Source organism: Chrysemys picta, chromosome 1 (genome assembly GCF_011386835.1).
Source record: "Chrysemys picta bellii isolate R12L10 chromosome 1, ASM1138683v2, whole genome shotgun sequence".
Classification (NCBI taxonomy): Eukaryota; Metazoa; Chordata; order Testudines; family Emydidae; genus Chrysemys; species Chrysemys picta.
Window position 1 is genome coordinate 91175956 of NC_088791.1, and position 27022 is coordinate 91202977.

The 27022-nt window shown below is 50.7% G+C and overlaps 2 protein-coding genes and 1 long non-coding RNA gene across 4 annotated transcripts in view; 2 read left to right on the plus strand and 1 right to left on the minus strand.

The window, feature by feature from the left end:
* Positions 1–27022, minus strand: part of LOC122173359 (uncharacterized) — an 86429-nt gene that overhangs the window by 23155 nt on the left and 36252 nt on the right. The gene's annotated exons all lie outside the window — the stretch shown is intronic.
* LOC135977482 (uncharacterized) lies at positions 829–3728 on the plus strand. Its single transcript, XM_065578784.1, has 2 exons — positions 829–2166; positions 3161–3728. Exons 1-2 carry the CDS (start codon positions 1590–1592, stop codon positions 3634–3636), a joined length of 1053 nt encoding a protein of 350 aa, XP_065434856.1. The 5' UTR covers positions 829–1589; the 3' UTR covers positions 3637–3728.
* LOC135977560 (uncharacterized) lies at positions 6885–10235 on the plus strand. The gene is made up of 2 exons (XM_065578840.1): positions 6885–8744; positions 9569–10235. The coding sequence occupies exons 1-2, from the start codon at positions 8207–8209 to the stop codon at positions 10069–10071; spliced, it is 1041 nt and encodes a 346-aa protein (XP_065434912.1). The 5' UTR covers positions 6885–8206; the 3' UTR covers positions 10072–10235.

Consider the following 27022-nt stretch of genomic DNA (forward strand, 5'->3'; position numbering starts at 1 on the left):
CTGTCTCTTTAGTTCTTGAAAAGTGCTTGCCTCTGGTGCCTCATATCAAGTACACGCTCTATGTTACTGTGAGAAAGGAGATTTGGGCTGTGTGAATAGAAGTCAAGGGATGAGGGTGTGGTGAGGGTAGGGAGCAGATCACATTCGGACAAAAAATTTGGTTTTAACCTAAAAGCCTCTTGTTCCCAAAGGAAAGCAGCTAATTTACATTTAGTTTACCATAGCCCTGTCTAGGCTGTAGGAAGCAGAGACTAGCCAGTGCACATCAGCACTTCAGTCAAGTCACCTGTCCACCCACAGACTGCCCAGCCACACAGCCCTGAGAAATGAAATAGACCGTTATTAAACTATGACATGGAGATAGTTCAGTGGTTTGAGCATTGGCCTGCTAAACCCGGGGTTGTGAGTTCAATCCTTGAGGGACCATTTAGGGATCGGGGGCAAAAAGTTGTCTGGGGATTGGTCCTGCTTTGAGCAGGTGGTTGGACTAGATGATCTCCTGAGGTCCCCCAACTCTGAGATTCTATAAAAGATTATGAGAATATTTCCTTTGTCCCACTGTGTCTACCTTGCCTGTTTAGAATGTAAACTCTTCATGGCTGGGACTGTCTCTTACTGTGTATCTGTACAGTGCCTAGCACAAAGACACCTCCAGGTACTATCCTAATACAAATGATAAATCACAGTAATAATTATCACATTTAAAGTAAAACTTAGATGCAAAGAAAACTATTGTTTTTTTGGATGCACAAAAACTTACTAAGGATGGTTGGTGCTTTCAGCTGGAAAGCGAATTTAGGTTTTACTCTGAGGAAAAAAAAAATAATGTAAAAAACCCCAAATTCTTTTTGGCAGGAGGAGTGGTTTCCCTCACCCTTTAAGTTGTGTGTTTCCATCTGGGAGTCTTAAGGATCCCTCTGTTCATTCCTACTCTTTTGGATACTCCCCTGTTGCATCTGACATTTGTCTGTCATGGATGAGACAGGATTCCCTTTGGACTCCCTTAAGACTAGTCCTTCATTAGCGTGCTACTGACTAATGCAGAGTACTTCCTGCCCTACGAATGGAACACATTGCCTCCAAAGCAGTAAAATTCACCAGCATACAGTAACATTTTTAACTAGGTGTAACGGGGTCAGCACCCCACCCCACCCCCCAGCCGATGGTTCTCTCAGGGGGTCTTCAGCAACTCAGGCCTGGTCTACACTAGGCGTTTATGTCGAAGTTAGCGCCGTTAAATCGAATTAACCCTGCACCCGTCCACACTGCGATGCTATTTAGTTCGACATAGAGGTCTCTTTAATTCGACTTCTGTACTCCTCCCCGACGAGGGGAGTAGCGCTAAATTCGACATGGCCATGTCGAATTAGGCTAGGTGTGGATGGAAATCGACGCTAATAGCTCCGGGAGCTATCCCACAGTGCACCACTCTGTTGACGCTCTGGACAGCAGTGCGAGCTCGGATGCTCTGACCAGCCACACAGGAAAAGCCCCGGGAAAATTTGAATTTGAATTCCTTTTCCTGTCTGGCCAGTTTGAATCTCATTTCCTGTCTGGACATCGTGGCGAGCACAGCAGCACTGGCAACGATGCAGAGCTCTCCAGCAGTGATGGCCATGCAGTCTGGGAATAGAAAGAGAGCCCCAGCATGGACTGATCGTGAAGTCTTGGATCTCATCGCTGTGTGGGGCGATGAGTCCGTGCTTTCCGAGCTGCGATCCAAAAGAAGGAATGCAAAGATCTACGAGAAGATCTCTAAAGACATGGCAGAGAGAGGATACAGCCGGGATGCAACGCAGTGCCGCGTGAAAATCAAGGAGCTGAGACAAGGCTACCAGAAGACCAAAGAGGCAAACGGACGCTCCGGATCCCATCCCCAGACATCCCGTTTCTACGAGGCACTGCATTCCATCCTCGGTGCTGCCGCCACCACTACCCCACCAGTGACCGTGGACTCTGAGGATGGGATACTGTCCACGGCCAGTTCCTCAGACATGTTAGGGGACGGGGAAGATGAGGAAGGAGATGAGGAGGGCGAGGCAGTTGGCAGCTCTCACAACGCTGATTTCCCCGACAGCCAGGATCTCTTCATCACCCTTACAGAGATCCCCTACGAAGCGTCCCCAGCCATTACCCCGGACACAGAATCTGGTGAAGGATCAGCCAGTAAGTGTTGTAAACATCTAAACATTTATTTTTAACAAAACAGGAATATTAACAATTAAAAGAATGGGTTGTTCATGATTAGTGTGCCCTAGGCGCTTAACGGTTTAGTAAGGGGCAGTGCAAGTTTTGAAAAGAAATCTAGCAATGTCCGGTTTTCAGTGATTGTCCTGCACAAGCCGCTCTACTGTGTATTCCCTGCTACTGCAGCTACAGTAAAATGCGGTCTATATGTGCGGGGATAGAGCAGTAATCCTCCTGGGACATCTCGATGAAGCTCTCCTGGAGGTAACTTGAAAGCCGTTGCATGAGGTTCTTGGGGAGAGCGGCCTTATTGGGTCCTCCGAAGTACGACACGTTGCCGCGCCACGAGATTATCAGGTACTCGGGGATCATTGCTCTGCACAGCAGGGCGGCATACGGCCCTGGTCTTTGGAGGCTTTCCCGGAGCATTCTCTCTTTGTCGCTCTCGGAGATCCTCATCAGGGTGATGTCGGCCATGGTGACCTGCTTTTAATTAGGTAGGGGAATGTTAGTGTTGGGACTGCTTTCCCGTTCCTTTACAGAACTGTCACCGCTGGTTTGCAGCCACGCGGTGGAGGTGGGAGAGGGGCAGCCGAAAGGGATCATTCCCGGGGACAGCCGCGAGGGGGTGGGACAGGGGCAGAGTTCCCGCTTGCCGGATTGCTGGCAGCAGGGACTGACATTGATTTAAATGTGAAATGAGGCCAGTGGTAATATAAAAGTTTTAAACTGCCACAAGTGTACGGCTTACCATGTCTGCCTGCAACAGAAATTCCGTTGTGCTGCCTCGCTTCTCAAATGTGCTGTTCAAGACCCCAGGCACTGAATGCGAAGGCCGAGAATTCGACCTTGTGCTGAGTGCGCATGTGAAAGGTGCTGTGCATGGTCTTGTTCACAGAGAAAGACTATGTTCTTTGTTCACAACTACATTTATCTTTCAGAGGAATTCACTCCCTTTTTCCCATTTCCACAGCCCCGTCTGCGACTGTCTCACAACCTAGCCTGGAATCACACTCCCAGAGGCTAGCGCGGATTAGGCGTAGGAAGAAGAGGACACGGGAGGACATGTTCTCTGAGCTTATGGCCTCTTCCCAAGCCCAGGCAGCACAGCAGACCCAGTGGCGGGAGAACTTGACCCGAATGCACCAAGCCAACATGGATCGGGAGGAGAGGTGGCGGCAGGAAGACCAGCAGGCGACTCAAACGCTGCTTGGACTACTGAGGGAGCAAACGGACACGCTCCGGCGCCTTGTGGATGTTCTGCAGGAACGGAGGCAGGAGGACAGAGCCCCGCTGCAGTCCATCTCTAACCGCCCTCCCCCGCCACCAAGTCCCATACCCACCTCACCCAAAGTGCAAAGAAGGAGAGGCGGCAGAGTCCCTGCTAACTCTCACTCCACCCCTGCAGAGAGCTCTAGTAGCAGAAGGCTCTCATTTCCCAAAATTTGAAAAGTTCTTTCCTTCCCGCCTGACACAAGCCCACGTCCAAGTTTCACCTCCCAATGCCATGTGTAGTTGATAATAAAAAATTCGTTTCTGTTAACTACTGTTTCAATCATGTTCTTTTGGAGGAGGAGGGGAAAGGGGGTTGGAAATTGGACAGGACAGTCTCCTTTGGCAGGGTACATAGTCGGGGGCAGGCACAGCAGCAGGGCACATACACAGTGCAGTGATGCAGTGACTAGTTGCCCCGGTTAGTCTGGGAGGTTGTTTTGATGTAATGTTGGGGGGGGTGGGTTGCTCTGTGACTTTGTGGCGGGGGAGGGCAGTTACAGATCTTAAGCGCCGGTCCTTAGACAGGATCACAGAGCCACACAGCATGGGATCTGTAACCGTCCTCCCCCTGCCACAAAGTCAAATAGACCCCCCATACACACAGTCCCGATCAGGAGGGGTGACAGGCTCCGTTGAAACAAGCATCCCACCGCAGCGGAGCCTGTCAATCCTTGAGTTTAGAAGCTGCATTCGCATCACAACACTAGACCCGCCCCGCACCACAGTCTGCGTCCCAGTTTTAAAAAATTCCCGCTAAAACAGTATTAAAGAAAACGGTGTGCTTTAACAAAGTAGAACTATTTTTATTTCGACACGTGTGTTGGAGGGGGGGTGAAGGGGGTATGTAACTGGATAGGATAGTCAACATTACCTGGGTAAAGAAACGGGGGCAGGTTTAGCTTCTCAGTACACAAACTATAAAATCACAGGTTACCCTGCTCACTCAGGAACTTTGCTTTCAAAGCCTCCCGGATGCACAGCGCTTCCCGCTGGTCTCTTCTAATCGCCCGGCTGTCTGGCTGTGAGTAATCACCAGCCAGGCTATTTTCCTCAACCTCCCACCCCGCCATAAAGGTCTCCCCCTTGCTCTCACAGAGATTGTGGAGCACACAGCAAGCTGCTATAACAATGGGGATATTGGTTTCGCTGAGATCACAGCGAGTCAGTAAGCTTCTCCATCTCCCCTTGAGACGGCCAAAAGCACACTCCACCACCATTCTGCACTTGCTCAGCCGGTAGTTGAAGAGTTCTTTTTCAGTGTCCAGGGCGCCAGTATAGGGCTTCATGAGCCAGGGCATTAGCGGGTAGGCTGGGTCCCCGAGGATGACTATAGGCATCTCCACATCCCCAACAGTTATTTTGTGGTCCGGGAAGTAAATACCTTGTTGCAGCCGTCTAAACAGACCAGAGTTCCTGAAAACACGAGCGTCATGAACCTTGCCCGGCCATCCCACGTAGATGTTGGTAAAACGTCCCCTGTGGTCCACCAGTGCTTGCAGCACCATGGAAAAGTATCCCTTTCGGTTAATGTACTGGGTGGCCTGGTGGTCCGGTGCCAGGATAGGGATGTGAGTTCCATCTATGGCCCCACCGCAGTTTGGGAATCCCATCGCTGCGAAGCCATCTATGATCGCCTCCACGTTTCCCAGGGTCACTACCTTTGGCAGCAGTACATCAACGATTGCCTTCGCTACTTGCATCACAACAACCCCCACGGTAGATTTGCCCACCCCAAACTGGTTCGCGACTGACCGGTAGCTGTCTGGCGTTGCAAGCTTCCACAGGGCTATGGCCACTCGCTTCTGTACACTCAGTGCAGCTCGCAACCGGGTGTCACTGCGCTTCAGGGCAGGGGACAGCAACTCACAAAGTTCCAGGAAAGTTCCCTTCCGCATGCGAAAGTTTCGCAGCCACTGGGATTCATCCCAGACCTGCAGCACTATGCGGTCCCACCACTCAGTGCTTGTCTCCCGTGCCCAGAATCGCCGTTCCACGGCATCAACATGACCCATTGCCACTGTGATGTCCTCGGCGCTGGGTCGCCTGCTTTCTGACAGGTCTGTGCTACTCTCAGACTTCAGGACATCACCGCGGTGCCGTAGCCTCCTTGCCTGACTTTTCTGCATCTGCCTCAGGGAAACCTTTATGATAAGCTGCGAGACGTTGAGAGCGGCCACAACTGCAGCGATGGTCGCAGCGGGCTCCATGCTCGGAGTACAGTGGCGTCCGCGCTGTCAATGACTGGAAAAGCGCGCGAACTGTTTTCCCGCCGGCGCTTTCAGGGAGGGAGGGCGGGAGTGATGGACGGATGACGACAGTTTCCCAAAAGCACCCTCGACTCATTTTGTTACCCAGAAGGCATTGCCGGCTACACCCAGAATTCCAATGGGCAGAGGGGACTGCGGGAACTGTGGGATAGCTGACCACAGTGCACCGCTTCGAATGTCGACGCTATCACCGTTAGTGTGGACGCACAAAGTCGAATTACTGTCCTTAGTGTGGACACACACGTTCGACTTTGCAATATCGATTACAAAAATTCGATGCAAGTAAAATCGAACTACTCTCGTAGTGTAGACAAGGCCTCAGTCCTCCAGCCGAGCCACATACACTGTCTCCCCTTCCAGGATTTAAAGTCCAAGTTCTTAGCTCAGCCCTGGTATGGGGCTGTAGCTCTAAAGCTTCTCCCAGAGGCACTACCTTCTGCAACCACCCAGCCAGGGCTCATCTCAGTACCCGCAGCTGGTTGTGTTTCAGCAGGTCTCCCTGGCTCAGTCTTCAACCAGACACCTGGGGCCCATCTTGGTACCCTTGCTGGCATGGCCAGGTTCTGTGCTCAGTCCCCCTGGTCTTCAGGCTGCCCATAATGACCTTCCACTGGTCCTGTTGCTCCTCCCACTAGCCAGGCACCCAGTTTTCAGAAGCCTTCCCTGGGCTTCAGTCCTGTCTGCAGTGAGCTCTCCACAGAGCTGCTGCTCTTCCAGCCAGCTAGTCACCCCGTCTTCACTCCTCAAGCTCTAACCAGCAACTGACTTTTCTGCTCTGTTACTTGTCTTATATAGGGTCCTTCTGGCCCCAGATTAGCTGCTCCATCAGCCCCTCTGATTGGTTGTTCCTCTGCAGCCACTCTAGGCTGTCTGGGGGACTTCTCGCTGCTCTTACTGGGACAGGGTGACGCAGGGCAGCAAGGCCTCCAGCAGGGGGCCTCCAGAACTAGTCCACCCTGCCACACTATCAATTAATCACAGTTAATGAATGCGTTTAATGCAAAACAAATTGACTTGATTAAAAAAAAAAAGTCGCAATTAATTGGACTGTTAATAATAGAACACCAATTTAAACTTATTATAAATATTTTGGATGTTTTTCTACATTTTCCAAATATATTGATTTCAATTACAACACAGAATACAAGGTGTATAGTGCTCACTATATATTATTAGCAGGTGTTGCAAGGTATTTACATAAGAACGGCCATACTGGGTCAGACCAAAGGTCCATCTAGCCCAGTATCCTGTCATCCGACAGTGGCCAATGCCAGGTGCACCAGAGGGAATGAACAGAACAGGTAATCATCAAGTGATCCATCCCCTGTGGCCCGCTGCTTCCCGCAGCTCCCATTGGCCGGGAATGGTGAACCGCAGCCACTGGGAGCTGTTGAGGTGGGGGGGGGGGCATGCCTGTGGATGGTCAATGTCAGCAAAATGTCTCACAGCCCACAATCAGCTTACTCTGATGGGCCACATGCGGCCCGTGGGCCACAGGTTTCCCACCACTGCTCTAAAATTTTACATTGTTTTGGTTTTGAGTGCAGTTATGTAAAAAAGAAATTCTACATTCGTAAATTTCACTTTCACAATAAAAAGATTGCATTACAGTACTTGTATGAGGTGAATTGAAAAATACTATTTCTTTTGTTTATATTATTTTTTATTACAAATATTTGCACTGTTAAAAAGTCAAAGTGAGCACTGTACACTTTGTATTCTGTGTTGTAATTGAAATCAAGATATTTGAAAATGTAGAAAAACACCCAAAACTATTATAATAACTATTATAATAACTTTAAATAGGTATTCTATTATTGTTTACCAGTGTGCTTAAAACTGTGATTAGCCCTGACTAGTTTTTTAATCTTGCGATTTTTAAAAATTGTTTGACAGCCCTATTTTTAACAAAACCTTTTAATGAATTAAAGCTGAGTGTTTACAGAAAGAAAGGATCTTGTCATGTCTGGTGGTCTAACAGCCTCTTTAACATAGGAGGCAGATGCAGGGGCATTTGCAGGGCACGGAGTGTCAGGCTAGTGTCTGGGGCTAGGAGTAGAGGATGAAGAGCAGAGGAAGACATGTGAACTCAGGCCTGGTCTACACTATGGGTTTAGGTCGACTTTAGCAGCGTTAAACCAAATTAAGCCTGGACACGTCCACACAACGAAGCCCTTTCTTTCGATTTAAAGGGTCCTTTAAACCGGTTTCTTTACACCACCTCCGACGAGGGGATTAGGGATAAAACCGGCCTTTGCGGGTCGGAATTGGGGTAGTGTGGACGGAATTCGACGTTATTGGCCTCTGGGAGCTATCCCACAGTGCTTCATTGTGACCGCTCTGGACAGCACTCTCAACTCAGATGCACTGACCAGGTAGACAGGAAAAGACCCGCGAATGTTTGAATTTCATTTCCTGTTTGCTCAGCGTGGAGAGCACAGGTGACCACGCAGAGCTCATCAGCACAGGTAACCGTGATGGAGTCCCGGGATCGCAAAAGAGCTCCAGCATGGACCGAACGGGAGGTACGAGATCTGCTCGCCATATGGGGAGATGAAGCAGTGATAGCTGAACTCCGTAGCAGTAAAAGAAATGGAAAAGTATTAGAAAAGATCTCCAAGGCCATGAAGGACCGAGGCCATAACAGGGACACACAGCAGTGCCGCGTGAAAATTAAGGAGCTACGGCAAGCTTACCACAAAGCCAGAGAAGCAAACGGAAGGTCCGGGGCAGAGCCGCAAACTTGCCGCTACTACGCGGAGCTGCATGCGATCCTAGGGGGTGCAGCCACCACTACCCCAACCGTGTGCTATGACTCTCTCACTGGAGAAACACACAGGGAAGACGGTTCGGGAAACGAGGAAGATGAGGATGGAGGTACTGTAGGTAGCTCACAGCAGAAAGGAAGCGGAGAAACCGGTTTCCCCAACAGCCAGGATATGTTTGTGACCCTGGACCTGGAACCAGTAACCCCCGAACTCACCCAAGACCCTCAGGGCACACAGGAGACCTCTGGTGAGTGTAACTTTGTAAATATTTGTAAACATTACACACAAAAAAGCAAGCGTGTTTAATGATTAATTTGCCCTGGCAATCGCGGCCAGTACATCTACTGGAAAAGTCTGTTAACGTGTATGGGGATGGAGCGGAAATCCTCCAGGGACATCTCCAGAAAGCTCTCCTTTATGTACTCCCAAAGCGTTTGCAAAAGGTTTCTGGGGAGGGCTGCCTTATCCCGTCCGCCATGGTAGGACACTTTACCACGCCAGGCCAGTAGCACGTAGTCTGGAATCATTGCATAACAAAGCATGGCAGCGTATGGTCCCGGTGTTTGCTGGCATGCAGACAACATCCATTCCTTATCTCTCTTTGTTATCCTCAGGAGAGTGATATCATTCACGGTCACCTGGTTGAAATGGGGTGATTTTATTAAGGGGACATTCAGAGGCGCCCGTTCCTGCTCTTCTGAACAGAAATGTTCCCCGCTGTTAACCACGCGGTGGAGCGGAGGGGTGAAGTGATCATCCCAGAGAATCGTGTGTGTGTGTGTGGGGGGGGGTGGTTTACTTGTGTTTGTGCCGCATGTTAACTGGGAAACCGCAGCCCCTCCTTTTACATTGAAAACCCATTTTAAATGGACAACCCAATTCATCCTTGATATGGGAAATGCGCTGCTGTTTGCAACCTTTCCCGCATGTTAAGAAGGTTAAAAAAGCCAAAACACTGTGGCCTACCATGGCTGCCTGCAAGCCGAAATATGCGACCTTGTAATGAAAGAGTGTACCCATTGTTCTCTAAAATGTGTCTTTTTTAACCACCTCTCCCTTCTCCTCCACCAGCTGCAAATGTTTCTCCTTCGCAGAGGCTCGTGAACATTAGAAAGAGAAAACGTAGGACGAGGGACGATATGTTCACGGAGCTGCAGATGTCCTCCCACGCTGATAGAGCACTGCAGAATGTGTGGAGGCAGTCAATGTCGGAGATGAGAAAAGCCCAATATGAACGAGAGGAGAGGTGGCGGGCTGAATGGCGGGATGAAAAGAGCAAGTGGCGTGCTGAAGACGATAGGTGGCGTCAGCTTGCAGACAGACGGCAAGAGTCAATGCTCCATCTGCTGGAGCATCAAACTGATATGCTCGAGCGTATGGTTGAGCTGCAGGAAAGGCAGCAGGAGCAGAGACCGCCGCTACAGCCCCTGTGTAACCAACAGCCCTCCTCCCCAAGTTCCATAGCCTCCTCACCAAGACGCCCAAGAACACGGTGGGGGGGCCTCCGTCCACCCAGTCACTCCACCCCAGATGATCGCCCAAGCATCAGAAGGCTGGCCTTCAATAAGAGTTAAAGTTTTAAAATGCAGTGTGTCCTTTTCCATCCCTCCTCCCGCACCCATCCCAGGCTACCTTGGCAATTATCCCCCTACTTCTGTGAGGAACTAATAAAGAATGCATGAATGTGAAAAAACAATGACTTTATTGCCTCTGCAAGCGGTGCTCGAATTGGGGAGGGGAGGGTGGGGTGGGGTGGTTGGTTTACAGGGAAGTAGAGTGAACCGGGTCGGGGGGGGGGGGGGGTTGGAGGGTTCATCAAGGAGAAACAAACAGAAGTTTCACACAGTAGCCTGGCCAGTCACAAAACTCGTTTTCAAAGCTTCTCTGATGCGCACCGCGCCCTGCTGTGCTCCTCTAACCGCCCTGGTGTCTGGCTGCGCGTAATCAGCGGCCAGGCGAGTTGCCTCAACCTCCCACCCCGCCATAAAGGTCTCCCCCTACTCTCACAGATATTGTGGAGCGCACAGCAAGCAGCAATAACAATGGGGATATTCTTTTTGCTGAGGTCTGAGCGAGTCAGTAAGCTGCACCAGCGCGCTTTTAAACGTCCAAATGCACATTCCACCACCATTCGGCACTTGCTCAGCCTGTAGTTGAACAGGTCCTGACTCCTGTCCAGGCTGCCTGTGTACGGCTTCATGAGCCATGGCATTAAGGGGTAGGCTGGGTCCCCAAGGATCACGATAGGCATTTCAACATCCCCAACGGTCACTTTCTGGTCCGGGAAGAAAGTCCCTTCCTCCAGCTTTCGAAACAGAGCAGAGTTCCTGAAGACGCGAGCATCATGTACCTTTCCCGGCCATCCCACGTTGATGTTGGTGAAACGTCCCTTGTGATCCACCAGGGCTTGCAGCAGCATTGAAAAGTACCCCTTGCGGTTTACGTAGTCGGTGGCTTGGTGCTCCGGTGACAAGATAGGGACATGGGTTCCGTCTATGGCCCCGCCACAGTTTGGGAATCCCATTTCAGCAAAACCATCCACTATTGACTGCACGTTGCCCAGAGTCACTACCCTTGCTATCACCAGGTCTCTCATTGCCCTGGCAAATTGGATCACAGCAGCCCCCACCGTAGATTTTCCCACTCCAAATTGATTCCCGACTGACCGGTAGCTGTCTGGCGTTGCAAGCTTCCACAGGGCTATCGCCACTCGCTTCTCAACTGTGAGGGCTGCTCTCATCTTGGTATCCTGGCGTTTCAGGGCAGGGGAAAGCAAGTCACAAAGTTCCATGAAAGTGCCCTTACGCATGCGAAAGTTTCGCAGCCACTGGGAATCGTCCCATACCTGCAGCACGATGCGATCCCACCAGTCTGTGCTTGTTTCCCGGGCCCAGAATCGGCGTTCCACGGCATAACCTGCCCCAGTGACACCATGATTTCCACATTGCTGGGGCCTGTGCCTTGTGAGAGGTCTATGTCCATGTCAATTTCCTCATCACTCTCGTCGCCGCGCTGCAATCGCCTCCTCGGCTGGACCGGGTTTCGCCTTGGCATGTCCTGGCTCTGCATATACTCCATGACAATGCGCGTGGTGTTCATAGTGCTCATAATTGCCACGGTGATCTGAGCGGGCTCCATGATCCCAGTGCTAGCTATGGCGCCTGGTCAGAAAAAAGGCGCGAAAGTAGTATCTGATGGACCAGGAGAAGGAGGGAGGGCGGGAGGGAGGGAGGGCCGAGTGACGACATGGCGTACAGGTACAGGAACAGGGAGAAACACAAACAACTGTCACACAGAATGGTCCCCCCAAAGATTAAACTGAAAACCCTGGGTTTAGCAGGCCGTTGATTTGACGGAGGGAGGGGGAAGCAAATGAATACAGAGCAAATCTATTTTTTACATCTTAAGACGACGGTGCAGCGTGACTGATAGCCCTCGGCATCTTTCTGGGTGCTTGGCAGCAAATACGGGGCGCTTGGCAGTTAGTGTATGACGATGGTCTTCAGGCCTATTGCACGATCGGCTGCTCGGGGAAGACTCTGCTAATGTGCGATGACCCAACTTGTAATAGGACGGTTAACAGTCGTAATACACCATCTACTGCCAAAAGGCAAGCCCCACGGCTGCCAGCACCCAGATCGCCGATGAAGGCTACCAGTCTACTGCACCGTCTACCGCCAAAAGGCAGTTAGCAGCTGCTGCTGTGTAGCAATGCAGTCCCACGTCTGCCGGCACCCAGAGGACATATGGTGACGGTGAGCTCAGCTGAGCTGAGCGGGCTCCATGTTGTCTGCACAGGTAACCCAGGTAAAAAGGCGCGAATCTATTGTCTGCCGTTGCTGTGACGGGGGGGGAGGGGCCTGACGACATGTACCCAGAACCGCCCGCGACACTGTTTTGCATCATCCGGGCATTGGGATCTCAACCCAGTATTCCAAGGGGCGGTGGAGACTGTGGGAACTGTGGGATAGCTGTGGGATAGCTACCCATAGTGCAATGCTCCGGAAGTCGACGCTAGCCTCGTACTGTGGACGCGGTCCGCCGACTAGAGCACCTAGAGCATTTTATGTGTGGACACACACAATCGGCTATATACAACCGATTTCAATAAAACCGGCTTCTATAAATTCAAACTAATTTCGTAGTGTAGACATACCCTCAGGCCTTGGCTACACTTGCGAGTTGCAGCGCTGTAAAGCCACCCCCAGCGCTGTAACTCACTCCCCGTCCACACTGGCAAGGCATTTGCAGCGCTGTATCTCCGTGGGTGCAGCGCTGCATGTACTCCACGTCCCCGAGAGGAATAGCATGTATTGCGCTGCAGCGCTGCAACGCCAGTGTGGCTGCCAATGCACTGTGACTGGCCTCCAGAAGTATTCGGCAGTATCCCACAATGCCTGTTCTAGCCACTCTGGTCATCAGTTCAAACACCAACCATGTGACCCACCCTTTACATTCCCCGGGAATTTTAAAAATCCCCTTCCTGTTTGCTCAGCCCGGCGTGGTGTGGAGTGCTATCAGCGAATCTTTCCAGGTGACCATGCCTCCACGCGCCAAGCGAGCCCCAGCATGGAGCAATGGCGAGTTGCTGGACCTCATCAGTGTTTGGGGGGAGGAAGCTGTCCAGTCCCAGCTGCGCTCCAGCCGTAGGAATTACGATACGTTCGGGAAGATATCAAAGGACATGATGGAAAGGGGCCATGACCGGGACGCCCTGCAGTGTAGGATTAAAGTGAAGGAGCTGCGGAGTGCCTACCGCAAAGCCCGCAACACAAACGGCCGCTCGGGTGCTCCTCCCGCGACCTGCCGATTCTACAAAGAGCTGGATGCGATACTTGGGGTTAACCCGACCTCCACTCCGAGCACCACCATGGACACTTCAGAACCGGGGGGGGGAGGAGGAGGAGGAGGAGGAAAACGGGAGTGAGGGTGGTGGAGTGGATGGAGACACCCCGGAATCCCTGGAGCCATGCAGCCAGGAGCTCTTCTCGAGCCAGGAGGAAGGTAGCCAGTCGCAGCGGCCGGTACTTGGTGGAGGACAAACAGAAGTGCGGGTTCCCGGAAAGCATTTTTTTTTTCGGGAAGGAATTTTTTGGTGCCGGCTCTTTGGGAGAGGAGGGTTAGGCATGCATGCCTATATGCGGAATAGTGCATTGATGTGGTTTATCACATCGCGGTAATTGGCCTCAGTAATCTCCTAGAATGTTTCATGCAGAACGTGTGCAATGCGCGTGCGCAGGTTTATTGGGAGAGCCACCGTGGTCCTTGTCCCAGCCAGGCTAACGTGTCCACGCCACTGTGCCGTGAGGGGCGGGGGGACCATTGCTGCACACAGGCAAGCTGCATATGGGCCAGGGCGGAAGCTGCATTGCAGTAGAAGACCTTCCCAGGTCACCCTCAGCAGCGAGATATCGTCCAGGACAAACTCCTGTGGAAAATGTTGGAACAGTGTTCAGTGTAGGTGCCCCTGAAGCTGTTGGCTCTCCCCAAGGCACAGAAACCCAGAAGACAGTGCAGCCCTGAAACAATCAGTCCCGCTTACTCACCATTTTGAGGCTCCCGTGGGATATGTGTGCCCTGTTTCGGACGGGAAAATTATGCTATTGTGTAGACCCTGTGTGTTTTCTACTTCTTAAGTGTGGGGGGAATCATTACTCTGTCTGGTATAAACAATGCTGCCTTTGTTAAATGTTGCATTTTCCCTATACAGTTGCATCAACCTTGAGACCTCAGTCGTCCTTCTTATCGCCTGCTCAGAGACTGCAAAGACTCAGGAAGAGACCGCGAAAAAGCAAAGAAGACATGCTGCAAGAAGTGATGCAGCAATCTATTAAAAGTTTCAGAGTAGCAGCCGTGTTAGTCTGTATCCGCAAAAAGAGTAACAGGAGTACTTGTGGCACCTTAGAGACTAACAAATTTATTAGAGCATAAGCTTTCGTGGACTACAGCCCACTTCTTCGGATGCATCCGAAGAAGTGGGCTGTAGTCCACGAAAGCTTATGCAATCTATTAAAGAGAATGAGAAAGCACAGAACTGGAGGGAGAGAGAAAGCAGGATCCACCAGGAAAACGCAGCGCACCGGCGGCAAAGCACGGAGCACTGGCAGCAAAGTGGGAAACAAGCAGGGAGAACTGGAAGTCCTGGCACAGTCAGGGAACTATGATGCGATTGGAATAACAGAGACTTGGTGGGATAACTCACATGACTGGAGTACTGTCATGGATGGATATAAACTGTTCAGGAAGGACAGGCAGGGCAGAAAAGGTGGGGGAGTTGCGTTGTATGTAAGAGAGGAGTATGACTGCTCAGAGCTCTGGTATGAAACTGCAGAAAAACCTGAGAGTCTCTGGATAAAGTTGAGAAGTGTGAGCAACAAGGGTGATGTCGTGGTTGGAGTCTGCTATAGACCACCAGACCAGGGGGATGAGGTGGACGAGGCTTTCTTCTGGCAACTAGCAGAAGTTGCTAGATCGCAGGCCCTGGTTCTCATGGGAGACTTTAATCACCCTGATATCTGCTGGGAGAGCAATACAGCGGTGCACAGACAATCCAGGAAGTTTTTGGAAAGTGTAGGGGACAATTTCCTGGTGCAAGTGCTGGAGGAACCAACTAGGGGCAGAGATTTTCTTGACCTGCTGCTCACAAACAGGGAAGAATTAGTAGGGGAAGCAAAAGTGGATGGGAACCTAGGAGGCAGTGACCATGAGATGGTTGAGTTCAGGATCCTGACACAAGGAAGAAAGGAGAGCAGCAGAATACGGACCCTGGACTTCAGAAAAGCAGACTTTGACTCCCTCAGGGAACTGATGGGCAGGATCCCCTGGGAGAATAACATGAAGGGCAAAGGGGTCCAGGAGAGCTGGCTGTATTTTAAAGAATCCTTATTGCGGTTGCAGGAACAAACCATCCCGATGTGTAGAAAGAATAGTAAATATGGCAGGCGACCAGCTTGGCTAAACAGTGAAATCCTTGCTGATCTTAAACGCAAAAAATAAGCTTACAAGAAGTGGAAGATTGGACAAATGACCCGGGAGGAATATAAAAATATTGCTCAGGCATGCAGGAGTGAAATCAGGAAGGCCAAATCACACTTGGAGTTGCAGCTAGCAAGAGATTTTAAGAGTAACAAGAAGGGTTTCTTCAGGTATGTTGGCAATAAGAAGAAAGTCAAGGAAAGTGTGGGCCCCTTACTGAATGAGGGAGGCAACCTAGTGACCGAGGATGTGGAAAAAGCTAATGTACTCAATGCTTTTTTTGCCTCTGTCTTCACGAACAAGGTCAGCTCCCAGACTGCTGCACTGGGCAGCACAATATGGGGAGAATGTGACCAGCCCTCTGTGGAGAAAGAAGTGGTTCGGGACTTGGCGGATGAGATTGCAGAGCCATTAGCCATTATTTTTGAAAACTCATGGCGATCAGGGGAGGTCCCAGATGACTGGAAAAAGGCTAATGTAGTGCCGATCTTTAAAAAAGGGAAGAAGGAGGATCCGGGCAACTACAGGCCAGTCAGCCTCACCTCTGTCCCTGGAAAAATCATGGAGCAGGTCCTCAAGGAATCAATTATGAAACACTTAGAGGAGAGGAAAGTGATCAGGAACAGTCAGCATGGATTCACCAAGGGGAAGTCGTGCCTAACTAACCTAATTGCCTTCTATGATGAGATAACTGGCTCTGTGGATGAGGGGAAAGCAGTGGATGTGTTATTCCTTGACTTTAGCAAAGCTTTTGATACGGTCTCCCACAGTATTCTTGCCGCCAAGTTAAAGAAGTATGGGCTGGATGAATGTACTGTAAGGTGGATAGAAAGCTGGCTAGATCATCGGGCTCAACGGGTAGTGATCAATGGCTCCATGTCTAGTTGGCAGCCGGTTTCAAGCGGAGTGCCCCAAGGGTCGGTCCTGGGGCCGGTTTTGTTTAATATCTTTATTAATGATCTGGAGGATGGTGTGGACTGCACTCTCAGCAAGTTTGCAGATGACACTAAACTAGGAGGCGTGGTAGATACACTAGAGGGTAGGGATCGGATACAGAGGGACCTAGACAAATTAGAGGATTGGGTCAAAAAAAACCTGATGAGGTTCAACAAGGACAAGTGCAGAGTCCTGCAATTAGGAAGGAAGAACCCCATGCACTGCTACAGACTAGGGACCGAATGGCTAGGTAGCAGTTCTGCAGAAAAGGACCTAGGGGTCACAGTGGACGAGAAGCTGGATATGAGTCAACAGTGTGCTCTTGTTGCCAAGAAGGCTAACAGCATTTTGGGCTGTATAAGTAGGGGCATTGCCAGCAGATCGAGGAACGTGATCGTTCCCCTTTATTCGACATTGGTGAGGCCTCATCTGGAATACTGTGTCCAGTTTTGGTCCCCACACTACAAGAAGGATGTGGAAAAATTGGAAAGAGTCCAGCGGAGGGCAACAAAAATGATTAGGGGTCTGGAGCACATGACTTATGAGGAGAGGCTGAGGGAACTGGGATTGTTTAGTCTGCAGAAGAGAAGAATGAGGGGGGATTTGATAGCAGCCTTCAACTACCTGAAGGGGGGTTCCAAAGAGGATGGAGCTCGGCTGTTCTCAGTGGTGGCAGATGACAGAACAAGGAGCAATGGTCTCAAATTGCAGTGGGGGAGGTCCAGGTTGGATATTAGGAAACACTATTTCACTAGGAGGGTGGTGAAGCACTGGAATGCGTTACCTAGGGAGGTGGTGGAGTCTCCTTCCTTGGAGGTTTTTAAGGCCCGGCTTGACAAAGCCCTGACTGGGATGATTTAGTTGGGAATTGGTCCTGCTTTGAGCAGGGGGTTGGACTAGATGACCTCTTGAGGTCCCTTCCAACCCTGATATTCTATGATTCTATGATTCAAAGCACAGATCAGCTCATAAGCATACTGGAGTGCCAAGCAGACGCTATCCAGGAGCTCGTAGCCATGCAGAAGGAGCAGTACTGCAAGCGCAAACACCCCCCCCCCACACAGCCCTTGTCCCCAAACTCTTTCCGTTGTGCCCCACTGTCACCTCCAACCCACTTTCCCCAACTTCCATGTTCTTCACGCCACCCGCTGCCTCCAACACCAGTATCTTCACCACCCAGCCCTGAAAACCATGACCCTTACCCGCTGCACTCAACCCCCATCACCATGCAGTATAGCTATCCTGAAGTGCAGCACTCACTGCACAGCACACCAGACAGGACATACGTGAATCTGTGATCGTACTGTTCCCCACTCCACCCCCTTGTTTCTTTTCAATAAATATTTTTTTTTCTTTTCAATAAATGGATGTTTTGGCTTTGAAAACATTCTTTATTATTGCATAAAGTAAAAGACTCCTTAGCCCAGGAAATAAACAGGCACTGCAAGTCTGCTTGTCTGCTAAGCAGACACTGATTCCTAAAGATTGGAACTACTGCACTTCACTCCCATGCAGGGCACCAGATATCACCGCTGGTTATCAGCCTCAAATTGCTCCCTCAAGGCATCCCTAATCCTTGCAGCCCCACGCTGGGCCCCAGTAATAGCTCTGCTCTCTGGCTGTGCAAATTCAGCCTCCAGGTGTTCAACCTCAGAGGTCCATGCCTGAGTGAAGCTTTCACTCTTCCCTTCACAAATATTATGGAGGGCACAGCACGCGGATATAACCGCAGGGATGCTGTTTTCGGCCAAGTCCAGCTTCCCATACAGAGATTGCCAGCGGCCCTTTAAATGGCCAAAGGCACACTCCACAGTCATTCGGCACCGGCTCAGCCTGTAGTTGAACCGTTCCTTGCTGCTGTCAAGGCTCCCTGTGTAGGGTTTCATGAGCCACGGCATTAACGTGTAAGTGGGATTTCCAAGGATCACAATGGGCATTTCGACTTCCCCACCGTGATCTTCCGCTCTGGGAAAAAAGTCCCGGCCTGCATCTTCCTGAACAGCCAAGTGTTCCGAAAGATGCGTGCGTCATGCACCTTTCCAGGCCAGCCTGTGTTAATGTCAATGAAACGCCCACGGTGATCCACAAGTGCCTGGAGAACCATAGAGAAATACCCCTTCCGATTAACGTACTCGGATCCTAGGTGGGGTGGTGCCAGAATAGGAATGTGCGTCCCATCTATCGCCCCTCCACAGTTAGGGAACCCCATTTGTGCAAAGCCATCCACTATTTCCTGCACGTTACCCAGAGTCACAGTTCTTCTGAGTAGGATGCGATTAATGGCCCTGCAAACTTGCATCAACACGATTCCAACGGTCGACTTTCCCACTCCAAACTGGTTTGCGACCGACCGGTAGCTGTCTGGAGTTGCCAGCTTCCAGATTGCAATAGCTACCCGCTTCTCTACTGGCAGGGCAGCTCTCAGTGTCATGTCCTTGCACCACAGGGTGGGGGCGAGCTCCTCACACAGTCCCATGAAAGTGGCTTTTCTCATCCGAAAGTTCTGCAGCCACTGCTCGTCATCCCATACTTCCATGACGATGTGATCCCACCACTCGGTGCTTGTTTCCCGAGCCCAAAGCGGCGTTCCACGGTGCTGAGCATGTCCGTGAATGCCACAAGCAATTTTGTGTCGTACGCGTTACGTGGCTCGATAGTATCGTCGGACTCCTCACTCTCACTGTCACTTTGGATCTTAAGGAATAGTTCGGCAGCCAGACGTGAAGTGCTGGCGAGATAAGTCAGCATATGCCTCAGCAGTTCGGGCTCCATTTCCCGCAGACAACAGATCGCGCTGCACAGAAACCGTTGAAAGATGGTGCCAAAGGTGGACAGAAAGAAAGGGATTTCTGGGATGCGAAGCGATGCATCACGAGGCATTAGGACAGCACCCAGAATGCCCCACACCCATGCCCCCTTCCCACAACCCACAGTGCCAGAATGGGAAGAGGTGCCAGAATGCACCGCTCCCAATGGCGCAGCAAATGCTGCAAATGTGGCCACGACAGTGCGCTGGGCAGCTGTCAGTGTGGACAGACTGCAGCGCTTTCCCTACTCAGCTGTACGAAGTCAGGTTTAACTCACAGCACTGTACATCTGCAAGTGTAGCCAAGGCCTCAGTCCCAAATCCTGCCTCCAAAACACAGCCCAGCCAGCCAGCCAGCCTTGGTGCTGGGGATTTCCTCACGTGCATGGAAGGGAAGGAATCGTCCCCACAGGCTATGTTTTAGTCACGGGTATTTTTAGTAAAAATCATGAACAGTTCACAGGTCAGAAAAAAAAAATTCACGGCCCGTGACCTCCATGACTTTTACTAAAAATACCCACTGTGACTAAAACTTGGGCGGGGGTGTGTGTGCTCGGGGGGGAAGGTTCCGGGGGTGCCACGGGTGCTGGAGGAGGTGACCCAGGATCCCTGCTGGTGCTGGGGGAGAAGGGGGCCGGGCTGCAGCGTGCAGCCGGGACCCCAACTGGTACTGGGGGAGGAGGAGGCGGGCTGCAGAGCATGGTTTGGGACCCCTGCTGGTACTGAGGGAATGGGGGCCGGGCCGCAGCGTGTGACCCGGAACCCCTGCTGGTACTGAGACAGGGACAGTACTTGGTCCTGCTTGTGAAGGCAGGGGACTGGACTCAATGATCTTTCAAGGTCCCTTCCAGTTTTATGAGATAGGTATATCTCCATATATTTTGGGGGAGGGATAGATCAGTGTTTGACATTGGCCTGCTAAACCCAGGGTTGTGAGAACAATCCTTGAGGGGCCCATTTAGGGAACTGGGGTAAAAATCTGTCTGGGGATTGGTCCTGCTTTGAGCAGGGGGTGGACTAGATGACCTCCTGAGGTCCCTTCCAACCCTGATAGTCTATGATTTTAGGTATGTAACTCTTTATTGTAATATTGTAGGCAGGGCCAGCCCTAGACCAAATGGTGTCCCAGGCAAGGAATGTCTTTGGTACCACCCCTCCCCATTTGTTAAACTTTTTAATACCTTATTTTTTATTGCATTTGTAACCCATTTCACGACTTGGATGCATAATCTGCATGCATGATTTATCCCTGTCATATAAGATGATTAATTTGCATGTTAGGATCGCCTGGGTTGCCTGCCCCTAAATCCAGCCCTAATGCAGGAAAGGCAGCACTGAATGGGCACATGGGTTCCATCAGTAACTCATGCCCAGTTGTGGATGCCCAGTTGTATCCTCCTATGATCTCAGCCACACTGGTCACATCCCTATGGGTGCACTCTGTATAGTTACGCCCACCTCCATTACACCAGCACCCACTGCGGACTTCCCAGTCCAAATGTCCAGCAACTACCCTGGTGAGTCAGCTCCCACATGACAATGTCCATGCTTTTCCGCGGTGATTGGATAGCGGGGACAGCTCACTCTGGAGGTCTCATTCTGAAGTTCTGCAGCACATTCTGGATATTCTGGGTCTCAAAATTCAGTCCCACCAGTCTTGGGGCCTTGGTCTGGACCCAAAAGTGATGACTATCATCCTTAAGCACCACATGGAGCCGGCGTTCCTGGAGACGGTAGGTGCACATCTAGTGCTGCTTATTGTTGTTGCTGTTTTTTGTTGTTTAAAGGCCCAATTAGCATTCCAGGAACACTGAGTAATAAAATAAACAAATAAACCTTTCTACCTTGAAGTGCCTTATGCACCTAAAGTCTGACTGCAATGCTTTTGCTGTGTGTCCAGCCCATTACATTCTCCTCAGCCTGTATTCAGTGATATTGCAAGAGAATTCGAGCAAGCAAGGTCCCAAAAGGCAAACCCTTCTCCATAACCTAGAGTAGTTTTGTGTTTTGGCTTCTGTGCTAGCTCTGGTTATGGTGTCATGCCTCATGGGTGCTACATGAGTTCACAAAATGCAGGCTCATCAGAACCGCCATGTGGAAGCTCTTATGTTTATTATGGAGGCTTGCAGTAAAACCCTGACCTATGAAATCAGTGGGGGGTTGACCTTAACTTCAGTAGGTCCAGGATTCCCAGGCTGAGACTCCATAGTTAAGAATGAATTGAGTTTTATGCCTAAAGCGGAACTTTAAAGTTTAAAGCTAAACCTCTTTGCTATGTACGAGGAGTACAATGTGCCTTCCCCAAATCTATGGCACTGAGTACTGTAACCCTTCGGCCAATGGCGTCGGCAGCAGCAAGGGCCAGTGCTGCCTTTCTAGATGATTCGCTACAATTTGCTTAAATTTGGCTCAAGTCCCCACCCATTAATCTGGGCCCCTATATCCAATCTAGGCACCTTGGATAGGCAAATCCATTCCTGCTTGCTCTACCACCTCCTGCTATAACGGTTTCAGTAGCTAGGACAGGGAGACCTCACCAAAGTCTTTAGGCCAGTGTAGACGGATGCTTTAAACTCCTCTGCTTCCACTGTAGCTTTCAGCTCGGTTTGGTTTTGTTTTTTAAGGTATCAGGGGAATCAGTGATCTACCAGTCCCATAAGAGTTCTTACCCCCTACGAACGCATTCTCAGCAATTAACCAAGAACAGACAATCTCTCTTTTTTCTGGAACTTGAGCTCCTTCTGTTCAAGGACTCTTATCCCAAGTGAGGAGTTACTGTATTAGCCTTTTTTGCAGCTACATCATATTTACAACTCATACTCAGTTTGTGATCCACTGCAACCCATAGGCCAGGGGTGGCCAAACTTACTGACCCTCCGAGCCACATACGACAATCTTCAGAAGTTTCTGCCCCACTCCTGCTGATGCCTCGAGCCCCAGCCGACACACCCTGTGGGGAGAAGCCCCAAGACCCCCCTTCTCACTGGGCAGAAGCCCCTGCCCCAGAACCCCACTGCAAGGAAGAGGTTCTGAGCTCCCCACTGCAGTCTGGCAGTTGGAGAATGCAGGGGAGGTATGGGGGGCTCAGCGAGCTGCACTTTAACTATAAAAGCTGCACTTTAACTGTGACTCAAAAATATAAATATATTAAAAAGCCAGACAGCACTCCCTATTGGCTCTGCATCATTCATAAAACACAGAGAAACTGGAACCAATATCCCCTTCCTCCTTCTCAATTCTTCATTGTAGTCTTGAGGGGGGCTCTTCTGTCCCCTCAAGAAGAGTAGCTAACATTGGATACATTAATAGCAGCCTACGGAGTTGTCTGCCTAGGAAAGTTTTACCAGTTATACTGGAATAATGATACTGGTATATAGAGTTGTGCAAATAACTGATTTTTTTCATTTCTGTGGCCAAGCCAAAAACTAACAAAAAATAAAATAAAATATTTGTTTCAGGTTGACCTAAGCAAAAACAGAAAAAAAAAATCATTCCAAGTCAAACAAAATATTTTATTTTACCTGAAACAAAATGTTTTGTTTCATTTGTGTGGTTTTTGTTTTTTTACTTTTTTTATTAATAAAATGGAAGTAAAATTCTAAATGAAATGTTATTTTGAATTGAAAAAATAAAAACATTTTGACTTTTTCTGAATTTTTCCTCTTTTCTTTTTCAGCTGAAACAATTTGGCAAATTTGACACAAATTTGCTAGATGCTGCAATTGATCCAATTATGGATTTTTTGTAAAAAAAAAAAAAAAAAAAAAAAAAAAAAGCCTTCATCCAAAAAAATTAACTCAGCTCTACTGCTATAGTTAAACTAGTATAGTTATACTGGTAAAAACCTCCATGTGGCTACCGTTTAACAGTGATGTTGTAGCTGGTTTTGACAGTGTCGGCTGTAATGGTGCAAATATGGAATATCTGTCAGGTAAGAGCCGTTTTTCAGAGGTTCATAGATTCCAAAGCTAGATGGGACCATTGTGCTCATCTAATCTGAGCTCCTGTATAACATGGGCCAAAGAACTTCCCTGCTTGCTAACCTAGTGAGGAGGGCTTTAAACTAGGTTCGCCGGGGGATGGTGACCTAAGCCCAGAGGTAAATGGGATACCAGGAGGAAACACAGAGAGGAGGGTGCAACAGGGGAGGCCTCCTGATTCATACTGAGAAAATAGGGCAGGGGTGGGCAAACTACAGTGCACAGCTCGCATCCAGCCTGTCAGCCATTTTAGTCCGGCCCTTGAGCTCCCAGTGAGGAGCAGGGTCTGGGGCTTGTCCTACACCGGCACTCCAGCCGGGGACCAGGGTCAGGGGCCACTCCACGTGGCTACCGGAAACAGCGGCCTGGCCCCACTCTGGCGCTCCAGTAAGGAGCAGGGTCGGGGGCCACTCCACGCAGCTCCCAGAAGTAGCAGCATGGCCCCCCTCTGGCTCCTATGCATAGGGGCAGCCAGGGGGCTCCAAGCTCTGCCCCCGGCAGTTCCCATTGGCCGGGAACTACAACCAATGGGAGATGCAGGGGTGGTGCTTGCGGACAGAGCAGCGTGCACAGCCACCTGGCCGCACCTCCACGTAGGAGCCAGAGAAGGGACATGCCGCTACTTCCAGGAGCCGCTTGAGGTAAGCACTTTCCAGAGCCTGCACCCCTGAGCCTCTCCCAGCACTCGAAACCCTGCCCCATCCCTGATCTACCTTCCACCCTCCAAACCCCTTGATCCCAGCCCGGAGCACCCTCCTACACCCCAAACTCCTCATCACCAGCCCCAGCCCAGAGCCCTCACCCCCAGCCGCAGCCCTCACCCCACTCCATACTCCACCCCCCAGCCCAGAGTCCCCTCCTGCACCCTGAACTCCTCATTTCTGGCCCCACCCCGGCGCCCTCAACCCCCAACCAGATCCCTCACCCTCTCCCCACCCCAACCCCAACCCCAATTTTGTGAGCATTCATGACCCGCCATAAAATTTCTATTCCCAGATGTGGCCCTTGGGGCAAAAAGTTTGCCCACCCCTGAAGTAGGGCAATTGGCTAGTTATCTTAGGTGCCTGTACATGAACGCAAGAAGCCTGGGAAACAAGCAGGAAGAATTGGAAGTCCTGGCACAGTCAAGGAACTATGATGTGATTGGAATAACAGAGACTTGGTGGGATAATTCACATGTCTGGAGCACTGTCATGGATGGGTATAAACTGTTCAGGAAGGACGGGGGAGGGGGGGGGGAGGGGAGAAAAGGTGGAGGAGTTGCACTGTATGTAGGGGAGCAGTATGATTGCTCAGTGCTCCAGTATTAAACTGGAGAAAAGCCTGTTGAGAGTCTTTGGGTTAAGTTTAGAGGTGAGAGCAACATGGGTGATGTTGTGGTGGGCATCTGCTATAGACCACCAGACCAGGAGGAGGGGGTAGATGAGGCTTTCTTTGGACAACTAGCAGAAGTTTCCAAATCACAGGCCCTGGTTCTCATGGGGGACATCTGTTGGGAGAGCAATACAGCAGTGCACAGACAATCCAGAAAGTTTTTGGAGAGTGTTGGGGACAACTTCCTGGTGCAAGTGCTGGAGGAACCAACTAGGGGCCGTGCTCCTCTTGACCTGCTGCTCACAAACAGGGAAGAATTAGTAGGGGAAGTAGACGTGGGTTGCAACCTAGGCAGCAGTGACCATGAGATGGTTGAGTTCAGGATCCTGACAAAAGGAAGAAGAGAGAGATGCAGAATACGGACCCTGGACTTCAGAAACGCAGACTTTGACTCCCTCAGGGAACAGATGGGAAGGATCCCCTGGGAGCAGTGGCGTAGCCAGGTTCTACGAGCAGGGGGACCAAACACATAAAAAAAGGCATCCCTCCTTGGCTCCTCCTCTGGCCATGCCCCCCCCCGGCTCCTGCGGCCATGCAGTGCCCCCCCCAGCTCCTCCGGCCGTGCTGCAGCCAGGCTGCGCCCCACCCCCTCGCTCCTCCAGCCGTGCCCCCTCGCTTTTTTTTGCTTGGGGCTCACCTCTGCTCCGCTTCCACCTCCCTGGGCCTGAGCGCACCACCGCTTGCTTCTCCACCCCAGGCTTCCTGCGCGAACAGCTGATTCGCGGGAAGTGGGGGGGGGTGGAGAAGCAGAGCAGGGTGGCGCCTTCAGGGGAGGAGGTGGAGTGGAGGTGAGCTGGGGCTGGGGGGCGGGGCGGGGAGCTGCCGGTGGGTGCTCTGCACCCACCCACCAAATTTTGGAGCACTTATGAGTCGGCGCCTAAGGCGCCACTTTTGGATATGTGCTCAGTGGGGGAGCGGCCGCTTCTCCTGCTCCCCCCCTAGCTACGCTACTGCCTGGGAGGCTAATATGAGGAGGAAAGGAGTCCAGGAGAGCTGGCTGTATTTTAAAGAAGCCGTATTGAGGGTACAGGAACAAACCATCCCAATGTGCAGAAAGAATAGCAAATATGGCAGGCGACCAGCTTGGCTTAACAGAGAAAGCTTCAGTGAGCTTAAACACAAAAAGGAAGCTTACAGGAAGTGGAAACTTGGATAGATGACTAGGGAGAAGTATAAAAATATTGGTTGAGCATGCAGGGGTGTAATTAGGAAGGCCAAAGCACAGTTGGAGTTGCAGCTAGCAAGAGATGTGAAGGGTAACAAGAAGGGTTTCTACAGTTATGTTAGCAACAAGAAGAAGATCAGGGAACGTGTGGGACCCTTACTGAATGAAGGAGGTCAGCTCCCAGACTGCTGCACTGGGCAGCACAGTATGGGAAGGAGGTAAGCAGCCCTCCGTAGTGAAAGAACAGGCTAAAGACTATTTAGAAAACTGGACATGCACAAATCCAGGGGTCTGGATCTAATGCATCCGAGGGTGCTGAGGGAGTTGGCTGATGTGATTGCAAAGCCATTGGCCATTATCTTTGAAAACTCATGGCGATCGGGGGAGGTCCCGGACGATTGGAAAAAGGCAAATATAGTGCCCATCTTTAAAAAAGGGAAGAAGGAGAATCCGGGGAACTACAGCCTCACCTCAGCCTCACCTCAGTCCCTGGAAAAATCATGGAGCAGGTCTTCAAGGAATCCAATTTAATGCACTTGGAGGAGAGGAAGATGATCAGAAACAGTCAACACCAAGGGCAAGTTCTTGCCAGCAAGTTAAACAAGTATGGATTGGATGAATGGACTATAAGGTGAATAGAAAGCAGGCTAGATTGTCTCCATCCTTAGAGGTTTTTAAGGCCTATCACAAACATGCTTTGCTATTTGCACATCCACGGGATTGCTCTGTGGGGTGCCAGGAACAGCACTGACTCCGCGTACAGGAAGTAATGTTCATTTGGGGGCAGAGTTTGCCACCGTGACTCTAACTGAGTAACACTTTACTCTTTGCGTATTCTCATTGCATTAATGGTACTGCTGGCTGACTACTGGGCTACTCAGTGTGACTCTCACTTATTTAAAGAGCTTAGGAAGGGGACTCTAGTCTGAGAAATGCACAAAGCCTGAGGGCTCTGGAGAGTCTGGACAGGGTGCTGAGAAGGTCTTATTGTTATGCACAGCCGATTGGAACTGTACATGGACTAAAGCAGAGCTCCGGCAAGCTCCCTACGCACTGAGCGATCACTGCACCCCACACTGGCTGCCTGCCTAGGGCATATTGCAACCCAGTTCTCCTGAATGTCACACCAGTGCCTGCACACCGTATGCGAGGAGTCATCTGCGAAGGATGCCCTGGCACTTTCCCAGCAGAATGGCTCCCATGCCCTCTCTGTGATGCCACAGCAAGTTCTAGCCAAAGGAGGAGGACGTATATCCGTACCAGTTCATGCCCTCGACTGCCGTGCGTCT